We start from the raw sequence: 16,872 nt of genomic DNA, 5'->3' as shown, positions 1-16,872 counted from the left end.
AAAGCCAAAAAGGCTCTGAGCTACCGTCTGTATCTCCACCATCACTGCTTTAATAGCAAGCATGTCTCACTCACAATAATAAACACAAAACATAAGAACTCAACACTGCAACCCGCAATGCGCTGTCGCTGCAGCTTTAATGTTTAAAAGTGCTCATCCACACAGTGTGTAAAAACAAGCCACCAAAACAACACAGAAGAGGCAGAGAAGAGAGAAAAAAACAGGGAGACTGAAGAGCAAAGAAGAGGAGATGTGAAACACAGTAGTGAAATACCTGTGGAGAGGTGCCTCCCAACCATCCTGTAAAGAGCTAGGTTTTGTGCGACACAGCGACCATCCTTGTCTCAATATGTCTGCTCGGCTCGCCAAGCTTCTGAGGCTCGTTTCTGAAATGCTGCCAAGAAGTTGCACAGCTCTTGCGCGGCATGAGACAACCCCCCCCTCCCTTCCTTCCTCACCCCTTGAGCTCGGTCCCTCCCACCAACACTGCTTTGGCTGGGTCTCTCCTCTTCTATCTATTGCCTCCCTCTGGCTTTATTTATATCGTGCTCTATTCCTATCCTGATGGAGGATATTCTCCCTCTCTGGAAAAGCACTGAAAGAAAGCTGGTTGGGGGAGGGGACGGGAGCGTTGGAGAGATTGGGGGGGGGGGGCTTGGTTAACAGCTGAACGATAAAGCCTGGAGACTTTCATTATGCACTCACGAGCCATGAAGTAAAACAAAACAAAAGGGGGACTCTTCTAACCTCCCCCCACCCTCACATCTTTCAACCTTTCAAAACTGTCACTAAATATTTAGCCAAGACCACTCCATCTGCAATTAGCACTGCCGCCCACAATGGAAAGACTCTTGAATAACAGTGGCAGGCAAAAGAGAGCAAGAAAAACCCCCCACAAAAGCCTGCTGCACCCCTGGTGCTGGAATTACATTTTTCTATGTATGAACAGGCATCATGTGTGATCATCAGATCACACATGATGACAAATGATGACATAACAAATGTCTGTTTTTGTCTAAATTTATGGCTACTAGCTGGGAATGCCGTGATTATAAGCTGCAGCACCAAGCTTTGGACAGAAAACTGCCACTTCATTGAAGTGCATTCTGGGCACAAGGCGTGGACATGAAATGAGCAAGCTCATATGGATCTGGTCACAGTTCATGATTATGGACCGGTGATCTGTCCCTAATCTGTGATCTCTGTAGCTCCAGTACCAAACGGGGGGGAGGTTGCATAGAGAGACAACAGAGTAGGACATGCATGAGACTTAATAGAAGGCATGGAAGGGAGGAGGATAGCAGGGGCTGGGAGATCGAAAAAAAAAAAGAAGAGCAGCAGTCCCTTGGATCAAGGCTGGTATTGTTTACAAATGATTCCGGCACCCACGCAACAACACAATAAGTCAATGTTTGGTAGAGAACAGAGTCCCTTTATGGCTGAGGTTCAGCCCACTGTGCCTCTCCACTGTGAGGACCTAACATGGGATGAGGTCATGCCGAGCTACTGCATGGCCACTCGCTCCTTTGTGTGTTAACATACACAGTGTAGACATTTCATCTACTGTATGGATGCATACACACTGGCAAACAGAAAAAAAAACCACACACACACCCTTGTACTTCTATCTCTGTGAGGACCGCCATTGACATAATGCATTCCGTAGCCCCTTACTCTAACCATCACAACTAAATGCCTAACCCTTACCATAACCATAACCTAATTCTAACCTAACCCTTAAAACCAAGTCTTAACCTTCATACAGCCCTTTGAAGTTGTGGGGACCGGCCAAAATGTCCTCACTTTCCAAAAATGTCCTCACTCTGTAGGTTAAAAAATGTGTTTCAGTACTCACTATGTAGGAAGTACAAGTACACAGACACACACACACACACCTCCTAACATTTCACATGTTACATGTATGTAGTAAAGTGTGTGTCTCTCTCTCTGTGTGTGTGTGTGTGTGTGTGTGTGTGTGTGTGTGTGTGTGTGTGTGTGAGAGAGAGAGAGAGAGAGAGAGGAGGGGATAGAAGGGTCTGGTAAAGAGGGATCATAAGGATTGAAAATACAAAGACAGAGAGGACAGAAAATGAAGGACAGAGACGGATGTTGAGAGATGAAAGGAGGAAGTAATCTAGGAGGGCTGTGTGGGCCTCAGCTGGACTGATCCTGGCTTAAAGAAGAAGTCCCTGAGGGGCAGAGAGGTGGGATGGTACAGAGCTGACAATGCATGCTGCCAGCCAGATGACAAAGAAACGACAGACATACGCACCTCCCAGGAATGTGCTACCTCTGTGTTTAACGATCACAATCGCCACATCCCAATTGTTTTAAAATTTGGTGCAATGAAAACAGCACATAACTGTATAGGAGAAGCACGAAAAAGGAAGGGTTTACATCAGCCAAATAAATGGATGCAGTTTTCTTTAAAGAGACAACAGAGATCAGAGGTCATTTGTGGTTTTAGATCTACTTATGGTTGCAGCACTAAAACTGTTCTTACTTGGATTTGTTACAAATATGTCTATACAACATAAAGAGTTTGATTATTAGACTGATGGAAAATATATGGGCAACTATAAGAATTGATAATCGATTTATAATTTTTGCTAGTCATTTTTAAAGCAAAAATGGCTAAACTTTTCTTTGCTTCTCAGATGTCCTGATTTGATGCTTTTCTTTGTCATATATAACAGTAAACTGAATATTGTCATGTTTTTTTTTGTTTTTTGTTTTTTTTTTACTGTTGATCAGATAAAACAAACAATCTGAATATGTCACCTTAGACTTTGGGAAATATAATGGACATTTGACATTTAATTGACAAAACAATTAATATATTAATTGCGAAAAGTGTTAGCATGAACTACAATTGATTACAATGTATTTTTAAATTACGTTAGAGCAACTGAAATTATCTGAGAAATTAAAGTATCTTCGCTGAAGACTGGTAATCTGCGGCACTGAAAGAGTATTGAATAATCAAATTAGCATTAGGTTGCGCAACCTCTAATGTCAAACATCTTTGTAAAACAGCATTTATCTAATGAAGTTTTTTGAGATATTGTACGAGCAAGTGTCTAGGATACTCTACTGAACCAGTTGATTTTTGTGTTAAAAAGATTTAAGGGTCTGAGAGCGAGGCAGGGTCAGGGCATCATTGCAAAAAGCGGCCTGCATTTCCGGCCTGCATTTCCCGTTTGCCTGCCTAGTGTTGAGTGATACAATATGACAAAGAAGAATAGCTGCAATCAGCTGTAGACGAATCAGGAGAGTTCTTGTAGACCCAGCACACACATAACACTCTGCAGTTTTTGTTACTGCTACTGTTGGGAATATGCTGAAGTGGCACAGATAGTTTGTTGGCTGAATTGTATTCATCTTGGAACAAACAACAGCGGCTTAATGACAGGGACTGTACAGAAATATATGCAAGAAATTCTGTTTCGTATGGGTGCTTTCTTTGCAGCTGCTTTGCTGTTAATGCAATGTTATTATCTCAACATTATCTCAAGGGGAAAAGACTAAAAGAGGGACAAAATGTGTCTTTAAAAAAGTACATGTCTCAGACATCTGGCCATCATGTTTGCCTGCGAGTATCCCCTTTCTCCTCCTCCTCAAAAGGATAAACCAGGTCAAGGGCTTTCTCCAGCATGCCAGTCTTAAAATAGCTTGCTCTCTCACGCCTCCTCTACATGAAAGGACCCTGGGATATGGATTGTTAGCCACGCAAAAGGCAAGATTGGGAGAAGGCTATAATAATGTGAAGATTGACAGACATACATACTGTATGTGCAGCCTGACTAATCCTGGCTGCCCTGGGGCCAATGAGGGTATGTGTGAACTGTGGTGATGGTACAGCGGAGGTGGAGGAGGTGAACACATGTGCATCAGAGAACAACGAACATGGCAGAGAGAGCGAGAGGAGCAGGGCCACAGAGCAAGCGAGACAGGATAGAAAAAAAAAAAAAAGCGAGCGCCAAACATTTGTGGTTAACAGAGAGCTGATGTTTAATCACATCACAAGATGTCCCAGTCCTCTTTGAGGGGATTCCCAAGGCTCTTTTACAGCATCATCAGCAGACTTAAAGAGCACATCAGGTCTAGCATGCATACACTCTCTCTGTTCTCCACTAGACAAGCTATGAGCACATTAGTTGCACTGTTCTTTCACTTGACAAGGTCTGTATACATTAAGATGTTTTTTGTTGGTGTCGGCCCGTTGTGCTTAGCAAGTACAATGCCTACAGGGACACAAAACCTTGATTATTACTTTATGGGCTTTAACTAGGGGGTGTTAGACAAATGCAAAAGGAGTAGCTATAAATCTTAAGTGCTATAGCCAACATGTTAAAGGACTACAAGCTAATTGTTTGATTAGCTAACAGTCAAACTTAACAAGTCAAAGAAGGCCGGAGCTGCTGCGTGCCTTATTGCCGCACAAAGACTAATGCACTTAATTTGAAAAAAAATTACTGTATGCTTTAAAAAAGGGATTTCCCTATGTCATTTAACTAAATGACTAACTAAAAACCCTCAATGAGGATAATGTTTTTCTTCATTATGGGTATTTATTTATACTGATATGAAATCTGACCTGTTGTCATGAACCTTGACCATTAAAAAACACCAGTGCTTGCTGCTGCTTGCCTTTACAGCAGAATAATACTGTATGTGTCAGACTGCAGAGGAAGAGTGTTTGTGTTTACATACAGGCACATGTGGACACACAGACCACGTTTATCAGCCCTACTTTTCAAGAGAGCCGACATGTGACCAAGTAATGAAAGACGGGGTGAGGCGAGGGGGAGTCAGCGGATGGAGGGAAGAGGGAGAGGGGAGGGAATGAATGCAGCTAGTGTGCTTCTACTGTTAGCTATCGGCAAGAAATTAAAGTAGAGAGAGAAAATCAGCAGACAAGGCTTTAGGGACAGAGTGGTGGAGGTGGGTTCACCTGTAGCACTGTGCATGTGTGTATTTTACAAACCAGAAAACTAAGCTGTGAGGTTTTTAAACTGAGACATTAGGGTTGAAGAGACACATGAAGAATTGTAAAAGGGAGATAGAGTGGAGTGTCATGCTCATGTGCAAAACTTCCCTGTGCACCTTGAATGTTATAGTTCAGCATGCAATATATATATATACATATACACACAAAAACCTCCCACTGGACTCCTATTTGTCTTTCAGTCTGGAAGGTCTTCCTGCCTGTCTGTCCTAATGTAATCAGTCAGTTCAAAGATGCACAGAGAGCAAAAACAGAGCAGAGTGGGCCTGCCAGATAGGGGTGGAGAGAAGCAGCAGCTTTTACCGTAAGCCATGAGTCACTTCAGCCCACAGTACTGGACCTCTGCCATGCTCGCTCTCTCCTTCTTTCTTTCTGTCTGTCTGTGCTTCCTTCTCACTCAGTCTTTCTATCAGTGCCAGGTCAGGCCCACTGAGGCGCCCAGCCAACTAGTTTGCTCCATATGGCTCCTCCTCCAAAAACAGGAAATACTGTAGGGCTGGTCAGCAATGCTCAATGTAGAATAGGAGGATGATGAGGGAGGGAGAAAGAGAGGACAGGATAAACATCTCATCGCCATGGAGATAGAACTGCATTCAAACAGCATCAGAAGGGTTGGACGATACTCAGACACACACACACGGTAAAATGTGTTTTCCTTCCCAGACAATGAAAAGTGCCAAGTGCCCTAAAAATCATTTTCAACATCATCATCTTTAAAGACCAGATGATACTTTATTAAGAAAAAACAAACATTTACCACTTGGAAATACATGAGAACCTGGTTTACTGTGACATGCAGAGCCTCAGGAAGGAAAATACACACATATACAGAGATAGCCAGCTGTGTTTACTCTCCATCCACTACCCCTATATTCCTTTATCCCCATTTCTAATCCCCCAGCCAGGCAGAGTGAAAATAAACAACAGTCAGCAGCACCTGTGATGCATGTGCCTTCGCACTGCTCTACAGGTATACCACGCTGTTACAATCACCGTGCCATACAAAAAACTGTATATTTCAATGCCAATATATGCAAACACAGCCACTCTTGGGCACAGGTGATATTAGTCAATCAGCTGTCAAGATAAATGGCAACATTATGTGTAAAAATATACCCTATGTGAGACTTTCGTTAAATGCCCTATGTATTTATAAAAACACCGCAAATAATATTTTGACATTTTCTTTTACTGGAGCTGTCTAAAGCCAGGCAGAGACTGTAAGGATTAAATCTGATCTGAGCCCGAATTGGTCACCCCTGAATAATTTTAGAATTTGGCCGATAGGTTGTTGTTTGACATGCAATCGCACAATCGCAGCGCCTGATTAATTGCCTGAACGATGTGGTTCTCTGACGATCTGTTGGATTTCTGGCATGTCAGAAATTTTGGTCGACTGTCTTGCAGTTTGAGCAGCTGCACGGTCTGATTTCCTGTCTGTTATATCTGTTATAATAATAATAATAATAATAATAATAATAATAATGATCAGTTATAAACTGTAATGAGCTAGTTATAATATTATTGGAGTAGTATTTTACACGTTGTGGCTAAAACTGTAGACTTGACTGAGACTGCAGTGATATAAAACTGAAATCTACTGCAGAACAGAATTTTCCCATTCATTGTAGAATTGCACAAAGTAACGCTGCCTTTCTCTCTGTTTGTCAACATTCTTGAGGATGCAGTTGTCTTGCTAGAATAAACTTTATTGGAATTGTCACTGCACAAAATCGACCGGGTTCCATGCTTACGTTCAGTGTGAGCACCCACATCGTTGCCAGTCAATTGATTTGCACAGTGTGAACATAAAAGTCGCAGGTTCTGGCTATGCAGAAAGGACGATTAAAACTTGCAGTGCGAGTTAACACGATGTACAAGACTAATAAAAATGGTGTCTGGCCAGCTTAAAAATACTCTATTTGGTACTGAATTCCCCTCACCACTCTCAGTAAACACACATAAGTAATCCATCCATCCTATCCAGTATATCCATGTCAGGCCATGGATAACAGTTTCTGCAATATACATTAATTGCATTTCCTTTTAATATCTTCTGCAAAAAAGGGAGTAAGAGACAGTGACTCGCCAACATCGTGTCTAGGCTGACCTGTAGGCAGGCTGGCTGTGGAGGAAGAGGAGCAGGAGGGAGAGGAGTGTATGGCTACTGCTGCTGCAGGTTCAGTAGTGGCGGGACGTCTCGTTGTGGTGAGAGGCAGGGTCCCGGTGGGCAGAGGCTGGCCCCTCTTCAACAGCTGCTTGTGCTCCTGTTGTCGGAAGCGCGGGGGCACCTCTCTGGGTGGGTAGCGTTGCTGGAGCGGAGTCTGGGGCTGCTGTGCTGTCTGCGGCTGACCTCCGGATGGGGCACGCTTGCCATTGCCACTGCTTGGGGGTACAGATGGGACGGCACTGGGGTTGACGGGGGGAAGAGGAGGGGTGGGGTCGAGCTTGGCAGAGTCTGGCACTGTGGAAGTGGGAGGGTGGTGGGGGTAACAAGAGAGATGCAGGGATGAGGGAGGTAAAGTAGCATTATGCAAAGCAGAGTTGTTGAGTGCACACTAGTGCCAAAACAATTATTGACTGATTAGTTGATGATTGGTAAATCAATCTGCAAAAACAAAAACAAAATAACTTTTAATGATGAATGAATGTTTAACTGCATTTGTATTTGACATTTTAAAAGCAAAAACAATCACCAGTACAGCTTAAAAGGTCCAGTATGTAGGATTTAGTGGCATCTAGCGGTGAAATTGCAGATTGCCACCAACTGAATACCGCTCGCCTCATCCTCCCAAGCATGTAGGAGAAACTACAGTGGCCGCAAAACTCACAAAAAACGCGAACTGCCCTATGTAGAACCAGCGTTTGGTTTGTCTGTTTTTCTTCTCCCTATATAGGCTAAATAAAAACGGCTTATTATAAAAGGTAATGACAACGATTCTTATTTTCAGTAATGAAAACATACTAATAAATATTTTTGCCAATAGCTCCTCCTAAATGTTACACACTGGACCTTTAAGTCTTTTCTGGAAAGCTGCTGTGGTTGAGCATTTCCTCTGGTGCTTCTTTTCAAAGCCACGGTCACTTTTGGAAGGGGCCATAATGTTAAATTCAGAAAGGCAAATGAGGAGATGCCTATAAATGCACAAGATTTGCCGTCTCTCCTGGCTGCCTGAAGCTTGACTCTAGGCAGTGGTCAGTCTAAACACATGGCTGCTTTTTGGAGAACCAAAGGACTGTAATAATCTCAGGGTGGTAGTGTAATAAACCTTTACAGCCTTTAGAGATGGCCAAGACACACAACTCTCACATTCTGCCATGGTGCCTGGTCACAGATTAGAAGTGATGAGGAGGTCAAGTACCAGATAATGGATTTAGATCTGCCTGCTGCATTATTGTAGGCTATTGACTCCATCAGGACAGTACTGTAAAGAGTGCTCACCCCATCAATGTAAGTTTTCATGGTTTGTGGCAGGTTATGGCCCTTGAAATGATCACCTCTCAGTGCTCTACCAATGCTGTTAGTTATTAACTGCTTGTACGGCTGCTGAAGCCAAGTGTTCATGTCCCACTAGTTTTAGTTACCCGTAGCAACAGAGATATTCACTCTCTTTTAGCTCTGTTTTTGGAGTCTACAAACTCCTGAGGGAAATATCTGGCTCCTTAGCTGCTAAATGCTCACACTAGCTGACGAACATAGTGGTCTGTCTGCTGTTTGGTGTGGAGCATGTAGTGTACAGTGAGTTTTTAGAGCTTTTTTGCTGAAAACAGCTGCCTGCTGCAGCCGAAAACGACGCTATGAGAGAAGTGAGAGTGAACCAAAACAGTAAAGTTGCAGGCTGGACAGCTAAACAATGAGATGAAACTCGCTATAAAGCTCCTTAAAGCCGAGGGGAGCTGCAGATCCGGGTGATAATTCTCGATAACCACGAGCGATGCCTCTCACATTACACAATCATTTGGTAAATTGTTATACAAATATCTTTTTATTTTATTTTTATTATAGCCGCTTAAAGACAGGCTCCACATTCAGATGTGCGTGCTCTGAACAAGAAATGTCACTTTATTTCATTTGTAAACAAAGCGAAAAAAAGAAGCTAAAGCTGAAAAGGGTAACGTCTTCAGAAGGCTAATATAATGTAACTGAATGTGGAAGTGCAAGAATGTTCAGCTCGGGGTCACAGAGCTTCTGCTGGGTGCGATGCATTATGGGACACAGACCACACTGGATAATCGCCTCAGTACATTTTATTACATAAAAGAATAAGCTGGTAAACTAGAATGTAAACAGGATGCAAAAAAAGTGTTTAAACCTACACATACTGTACAAGAACGACCAAAACATCAGCTGATCGGACATAATGTGCACTCAGCCAAAATGGTAATAAAGCAACCAAAAGAAAAAGAAAATCTTTGTGTGGCCTAAATGAGTTATAAAGAGCAGTGCTTCGCCATTGGCTGTGATCCTGAGTGTGTGCAGTGAAGCAATGAATAACTCGCACACATGCGGCCAGCCTGACACACACAAAAACAAAGAGTTATGTAATGCTGAGGCCCACACTGAGGGGAGAGGACAGGATGGTGTAGTAGAATATACATTCACACAGCCTTGTAAATACTGTCAGACATGTTCTCTCACATATAACAACCAACTGTTTCTTTGCCCCCAATACCGCAGCCGCTCTACGGGCTACAACCACCGACTGCATGGTCTGATCCAGTTTCACCCGTATCTGTCTAGAGCTTGAGCTCGCCTCATCGAATTTCTCTACATCTGCTTCATTTCCTGTCTGTTCTTATGCTTCATCCCTCCCTACCTTCCTGTGCTCTCCTTTCCCCTTCATTTACTGTGATCTACTATTATCCACTTGTCATTATTACTGTATTAGTGGCAGCAAATAACACAATTCCAGGCCAGTTCTCACCACTGATTTTAAGAGGTGTTTTCCTCTTAAAAACAGAGGACTTTGTGGTTGTGCCACAATGTATAATAATAGTTATGAAGGCAGTCGTTATACAGTTGGGACTCTGGTGTGTGACGTAGATTCTTCTGGAAGCTGGGGGAAGGGGGAAGCTGGCTGGCTGCTCTGTCAGCCAATCAGAGGGAAGAGACGAGGAGGGAGAGGGAGAGAGAGCGAAAGAGAGAGCTGGCATACAGGAGGAAGGGAAGGAGGTAGAGCAGGGAGGGTAAGTGATGAAGAGAATGGTGTGTGTGTAAGACTCCACCCCCTTGCTGCTCCACTGTGAGCTCAAGTCTCACTGCCTGAAACCAGCTCTGGTCTAAATCCGCTTACAATTAGAACACTATTTGCCTATAGTATGCCACGCTGCACTGGAGTATTCTTTTCAAAAAAATGACACAACTCCTGCGCATTTTTTAACATAAAAGTGTTGTCGCAGATTCTAATAATTGCAATTACATTGATGATGAAAATCATAGACTGAATGTGACTTAGGAAGGGGCTCACGAGACAAAAACAAACAAACCTCTGGCATCAACAAGGTATGACTTATTAAGTGTGAGTCTCACAAGGCAGCGCTTTGCATAAAAAAAGTGAAATAGAGTAAAAAGAGATCAGAGTCACTTGCTCTGACAGCCTATTTGCAGAAACACAGTCCTCAGCTGTGTGGGTACACAGGAGAATTCCCAGTTCATCAAAGATGCACATCAAACCGTGGCCTTGGGGCTGTGTGCGCTTCACGCAGAGGAAGACATCTCATTTTCCAATTTAAAAGGGGTCTTAATTTTCTGAGAGAAAAGATGATAGCATGCTTGCCTGACTGTTTAAGACCCAGAAGTTGGGGGGAGGTCGTATGTGAAACACAGAGAGCTGAAGGTAGGTGGAAGAGAAGGAGAGGGTGGAAAGCATTGATGCTCCCATTCTGTCTCCCTCTCGGGTGAAAGCAGAAAAACAGGCCACATGACCTTGAGGATAAAGGATCCTTCTGTGTGTGAGTTTTATGAGTGGCGGTCCATAGATAGCAACTGCTCAGGGCCCACAGCAGAACCTTATACTTTCATAGGTAGACTGGCCCATGCAAGTACCATTTAAAGTACCTGTAATACTTAGTTCAGTTAGGTCAGTCATGCTGCCTTTGTATTGACCTGTTGTAAAACAATAACAGCAACAATTACATAAGTTAAATCACACACTCCTGATTGCACATGGGTCTTCAAATATCAGCAATGGTGACTGATAATACTAAAATAATCTGCTGCTCATATGAACTTCATAAAGCATTTCAACATTTTCAAGTCAGGGGGCATTTTCCCCTTTCCTGGGAAAATGTTATTTTGTGAAGAGTGCATGCCATTTAGCAACTGATACTGGCACAGCTTCAAATGTGGACCCGAGTAAAAGTTCTTGGGAGATGGATCACTGCCGATTCCAATACTATCAGTGCACTTCTACCTAGAGGTTTAATAATAGCACCATGCTGACTCTGCTTTCCATTTATTTAAGTGGATCGCCTTGCTCTTAGGTGGAGTGTACAGATACGCATGCAAAAGCTCAGTTTGTGAGTGATTATAAGCTTTCCATAGCTGAGCCTTTAATCGGCCAAGTTAAGGCCTTAATGAAGCTTTTATAAAACTACTTAAATAACATCTTTTTGCTCTAAACAGGGTTGAAGAGATTCAAGATTACTTTATTTGTCCCAAATAAAGTTGCTGTTGTTCAATGTCCAGTAGGGTGCTTGCCTCTACTCTAACAGGCAGGTTCTCTGGCTTCAACAACAGACATAGATGTGGTTTTTTTGTTCAATACAATGGCAGCACAGTCACAGTCACATATTCTGTATAAACAGAGCGACAGAATAAAGTTCAACAAAGAAAGAAAATCTGGAGGAATCTGGAGGCTGCCGATTTTGTTACTCACACTAAATGAAAACCGATACATAAACATAAAAATGCATCCTTTTTCTTGAGTAAAAAGGTGACTATAGGCCTTTCATCCATGTGTATCCAAGTTCTACAAATTCTCCATGATGCATGCCATCTCTTTAGCACACTGTATTTCAAGTGTATCGTATATCTAGTGTTGCTGCCAAAGTGTCATAGTACTACTCTAATTGAAGTAAAAAAAAAGAAACATGGAAATGACTAGATCCTTATCAGATGTCTATTAAAGAAGAGGCAGCAGAAAGAATATCAACGAATCATGAGCGAGGTAGGGAGGCATGTCTTTAGGGTTCTTCATCTCTTTCCTCCTGTGGGCTTTAAAATGCGAGCAGCGAGCCTCAGAAGAGAGAAGATTAAAAGGGCTTAATTAGAAGTGAATAAATATGACACTGTAGTTAAGAGGGAAAACCCTCCCTGGCTGCATCACATTCAACACAGACAAAAATGCTATTTAAAAGCATTTAATGTCTGACAGCACAGTATGAAAAACACAAGGCTATATAGGTCAGAGCATTTATCAAGTGGCAACTAGATATCTGAATGAATGGTGCAACATAACACACCTGAGTGGTATAAGATACAGTAAGTCAACACCAGTTACTGTCACTCTCGTCTTTTAATAAGTGTTTCTAGCCAGAACTATTCAACACGCAGAAGCGCCACCATAAGAGCTGGGTGACTGATAAGGTTGTTTGCATGCCCGCTGCTCTCAGAAGACAGAGACAGACAGCTTCCCTGGACTCATCACTCCCCTGTCCCTGGCCTTTTGTGCCAACAGCTGCAGGCAGACCAGATTCCACTGTCTGTTATGATTTAGAGGAAGTGATGTGTGAAAGAGAGTGGAACGTCCTGACCTGGGCACCACCGGCTGGGCCAACGCAATTCACTGTGGCTGCAATATTAGCTTCATACAGAAATTTTAGGATAAATGTCACACGAGATACCCTAATGGTTAAATAAGTGGGAATATCTCTTGAAAAATTGTGAATTTGTCCCAAAAAATATTTTCCACCATTTTTTGTAGAACCACAGATTTGCCCTGTGCAACATAACTTCTCTCTGCCATAGACTGTATATAAAGATGGACGACATGACAGGTCCCAAAAGTGAAGACGAAACATCTCGATCGCCCCCTGGTGGCTGGCTGCAGTGTAGGTCATAAACCCTGCCCCCTCCATGTTAGCGGATGGGACGCGAATACACGTCAAATACATTTTTCGCAAAGATGGTTTCTGTCATGTTCATTTTTCTGATGTTTGGTTCTAATTAGTTATTTGATGCTATAAAAAGGCCGGCTCACGATTCAGTCGGCCAGGTGTATGGGCAGGACCTCGATACCACGGCTCCAACTCGCGCAGACTCTGGCTCCAAATGACGTCACCAGCGCAAGATGTCAGCTCTCGTACCCGGGATAGTTTGGCTTAATTTTTGTACAGTGGGAGGAAGTGGAGATGCCCATCTATATATACAGTCTATAGCTATAACCAATACATCATCCTCCGACATCACAGCTGCCGTTACAACCAGCTCCAGAAATGTTCATAACACACTTTAATTTACAATTCACTACCCTGAAAGTTGTGTTAATGATCATTTAAGTGACAATAAATTTAATGACAATAAGATCATATGCACAATTTATAGTGTAACACTCCACAACAGCAGAATCCAGACGTTACCTCTGTTGCTCTTTAAAATGTGGTTTATCATCACCACCGCAGCATCCATTTAAGCTTTGCTTCTTGGGATAAGACATGTAGAAGAGGCGGCGACGATGACAAGAGGCACACTGCTATAAATTCCCCCCTGATCACACCACAATTTATGACTCTCCAACACAAAGCGCTGGCGGTAATTAAGTAAATGTGAAACGGCAAATTAATCTGTTATGAAATTACTGCTTTAGAATAATGTTATCTTTTATTGCACTATGTAAATGTGCTCGCCTTAATGTGTATGGATGTTGTGACCTATCTTTGATAGGGGTAAAAATACACAGCATGAACAGAAACACAATAGCTCATTAACCCTTAGACATTAACTCTAGTACAGCTTGTTGATGGCAGAAAGCTGCTGCTGTGGCACACAATAGCTATGATAGCGTCAATACTTATTACTATTACACTCATCTATCTGGTACTTTCTTTAGGGTGCTTTCACACATGTAGTTCGGTTCATTCGGTCCAGACCAAGGGGGAAAAATTATACATTGTTGCCTTTTAGTTCTGGTCTGGTTTGTGCTTAGACAGGCTTTTTATAAATGAACCAAGCGCTGTAAGGATAAAGTTACATGGGCCGACCGGTAACTCATTGACTGGACAGTTTTGGCGACTGTCATCCTGCATCATCAGTGCTACATGGACCCATAGGGGAAAAACCTAATTCTGGTAACTAACAGCTGCACTTTACTACACCTTATGCATTTATTTAGCTGCTCTGGTGTCAAAAAGAGCGCACGAAGAAATAACTGATTATTACTGAGACTGCTACTTCACCTTATTTTATGAGTAATGATGTCTAGGTCGAAAGAGGATGAAAAAAGAGGTATCTTTTACGGTGCTAATACAGGGGGATGGTTACTGAGTGGCCACTATGTTTCACTCACTTTTAATGAAGAACTGCCAACATACTTGGAGTAGGACACAAGCTCAACACACCTATGTTTTAACTTCTTTTCACGCACGTGCTGATGCGCATGTGATACCATGGCTGCCAAATGATTTGTATAAATATATTCATCGCTTATACAGATCTCCTTTTCAGGTGGTCTCGGTCTTGTTGTCTAGTCCTCACCAGAGTTCAACAGAAATCTTTGACACCAATCCCAAACGAACCTTACTAACGCCACAGAGAAGTTATAACCGAACCAAACAGCTTAGGTGTCAAAGCACCCTTATTGGTATTTCGGTTTTTGGAGGTGAAAGTGCTACATTTGTGAATGAAATTCACAACATTCTCTTCTTCAGTGTGGGTTAGTGAGGCAGAGGGATCTGTGTAGTATTTGTGAGTAGCAATGTAAAACTATATGAATAAAACCACATGCGTGTGTTTGCACAAGCACACAATTTACATATGCTGCTGGTGTCACATAAGGAGACTGGTGGAGTCAGAGAAGTGAGCCAGTAGAAGTATCCTACAAAAGGGCCCCTCAGCTGTGCCGGCAAACAGGAAACTGGTGTGCATTCTCACAGTTTCACATGGCTCCGTCTGTTTCTTGTGCTTTCGCATGCCTTTCTCTAGCTCTCGCAAATCAACCCAAGGCAAGGTTTTAGCTGCCGCCTCCCTACACTTTGCACAAATGTAACCACAACAATTCATCCCATCTCTTTCCTTACAGCCCACCTTCTTCTGCTCCCTTTACCCTCCTGCTGGTCCCAGGGTGGGCCTCTCTGCTAGACCAGACAGGAGGTGGTGTAGCGTTACTATGGTGCTCGGGGGCTTCCTGGAGAACTCCTGTGTATGGATGCCTGTTTATTCAGCCTCCAATGTAGCCTTTCCTCCTAATTAGTTCCCAGTGTACTCTGCATTAGTATCAGAGACAATCTGCCTCTCTTAGCTGATTAGTTAACTAATCGCTCATTATGTCAAAAAAAAATATTTTTTGTCATTTTATTGTTTTGTCTTGGTGAATGAGCCATTAGTCTACAGTCATAAAAAATAAAATAACAGTCACATCTCTGGCATCACAATAATATTTATAAATATTCTTTGATTTGAAATTAGCCCTAGATTTTAAGAGATCCTTCTGCATCTCTGACTGAAATGTGTGGTATATAGTATTATACCAACATTTTTTCAATTAAATCCACTAACTGATTAGGATTAATCATAGGAATTCTTCAACTAAAGTAGATTCAAGAAACAACAACAACAAAAAAAACTATAGCTATGAGCACATTGGAGTACACAATTATGTACAATGTGCTAAAAAAGTCAAATGTGACATTTAAGGGGGTGAATATCCCAGTAAAATTACATCATGGCAAGTTACTGTTATGAGCAGCAGCCAAGAAAATAATTGTGCATATCACAGCCTAGTTTGAAGATGGGGAGAAAAGCATAGTATATAGGTCAATTTGTGGATGCTGTGAAACAACACAAAGTAGATAAGAGACAAAGAGAATACTAACACAGCTAACCCAGATCACATTCATTAGTACAGCAAACTGTGAGGGGCTGAGGATGACTCACTGAATAAGTGGAGGGAGGGGGCACCTATGTGACATTACAGTCTCATTAACTCATCCTTAAGGGAGAGTGGGAGGTCAAGGCACTGACCTTTGACGAGAGGGAGTTCACAGTTGTCTGCACCCACAAGAGGAGAACACATGTCAGCATACTACTTTTTACTGATCTATACAAAATTAGCCACCAAACTCACAAACACATTTGTCTGAACACAGCTTTAGGCACAAAAACACAAAGACACTCACACTGTAATTAGGTGTCCATTATCTTGCTGCCATTAGTTATACAAGTCTACCAGAAGTTCTAATCAGATTTCGCCCTGCCCATCCCTTGCGAGACATTAAGTCCCTCTCCCATCTGCCTGCTCATTTCGACCATGAGATCTGCTCCTGGGCTAACTGACTGTCCAACACTGCCTACCCGCCTCTCTCTGGTCATTAAGAGAATTAGCTTGGGGAGACAAAGTGAAGAGTGGGTCTGCAGCTGCCACAGAGCAGGAGTTCAAAATGTGCAAGTTAAGCACACTCTTCCCAGCAGTGGTCACCTTTCAGTCAACTTCATTCACCTTTCTTTCTCACATTTTTATTTTGTGGTTCTTTCGCTCTGTTTTATTCTCTTCTGAGATTTCTCCTCACCTATACCCTCCTAGGTATGCCTGAGGAGCCCATGGGGAGGCCTGAGGAGCAGCTGCACCATCCCCATGCTCCTTATTAGTCTTGTATGGGCACCTGGCCTCCATTTTGGCTCAGGTATTAGTATGAACCACCTGGCTGCT

The 16,872-nt window shown here is 42.6% G+C and overlaps 1 protein-coding gene across 5 annotated transcripts in view; it reads right to left on the bottom strand.

The window, feature by feature from the left end:
* Window positions 1-16,872, bottom strand: part of tnrc6c1 (trinucleotide repeat containing adaptor 6C1) — a 69,981-nt gene that overhangs the window by 18,686 nt on the left and 34,423 nt on the right. Inside the window, exons 5-6 of one of the 5 annotated variants that reach the window (XM_044181972.1) lie at window positions 16,188-16,214; window positions 7,119-7,472 (exon numbers count right to left, since the gene is read on the bottom strand). In XM_044181972.1, coding sequence (XP_044037907.1) covers window positions 7,119-7,472; window positions 16,188-16,214 — 381 coding nt within the window. Of the gene's footprint in view, window positions 1-274; window positions 428-5,311; window positions 5,451-7,097; window positions 7,473-16,187; window positions 16,215-16,872 lie in introns of those variants that run through there. The other 4 variants (XM_044181973.1, XM_044181974.1, XM_044181976.1 and 1 more) reach the window with 4 other exon arrangements.

The sequence above is a fragment of the Siniperca chuatsi genome, linkage group LG21 (assembly GCF_020085105.1).
Source record: "Siniperca chuatsi isolate FFG_IHB_CAS linkage group LG21, ASM2008510v1, whole genome shotgun sequence".
Taxonomy (NCBI): Eukaryota; Metazoa; Chordata; class Actinopteri; order Centrarchiformes; family Sinipercidae; genus Siniperca; species Siniperca chuatsi.
The sequence above is the reverse complement of the archived record's forward strand: the minus strand, read 5'-3'. Positions and strand labels throughout refer to the sequence as shown.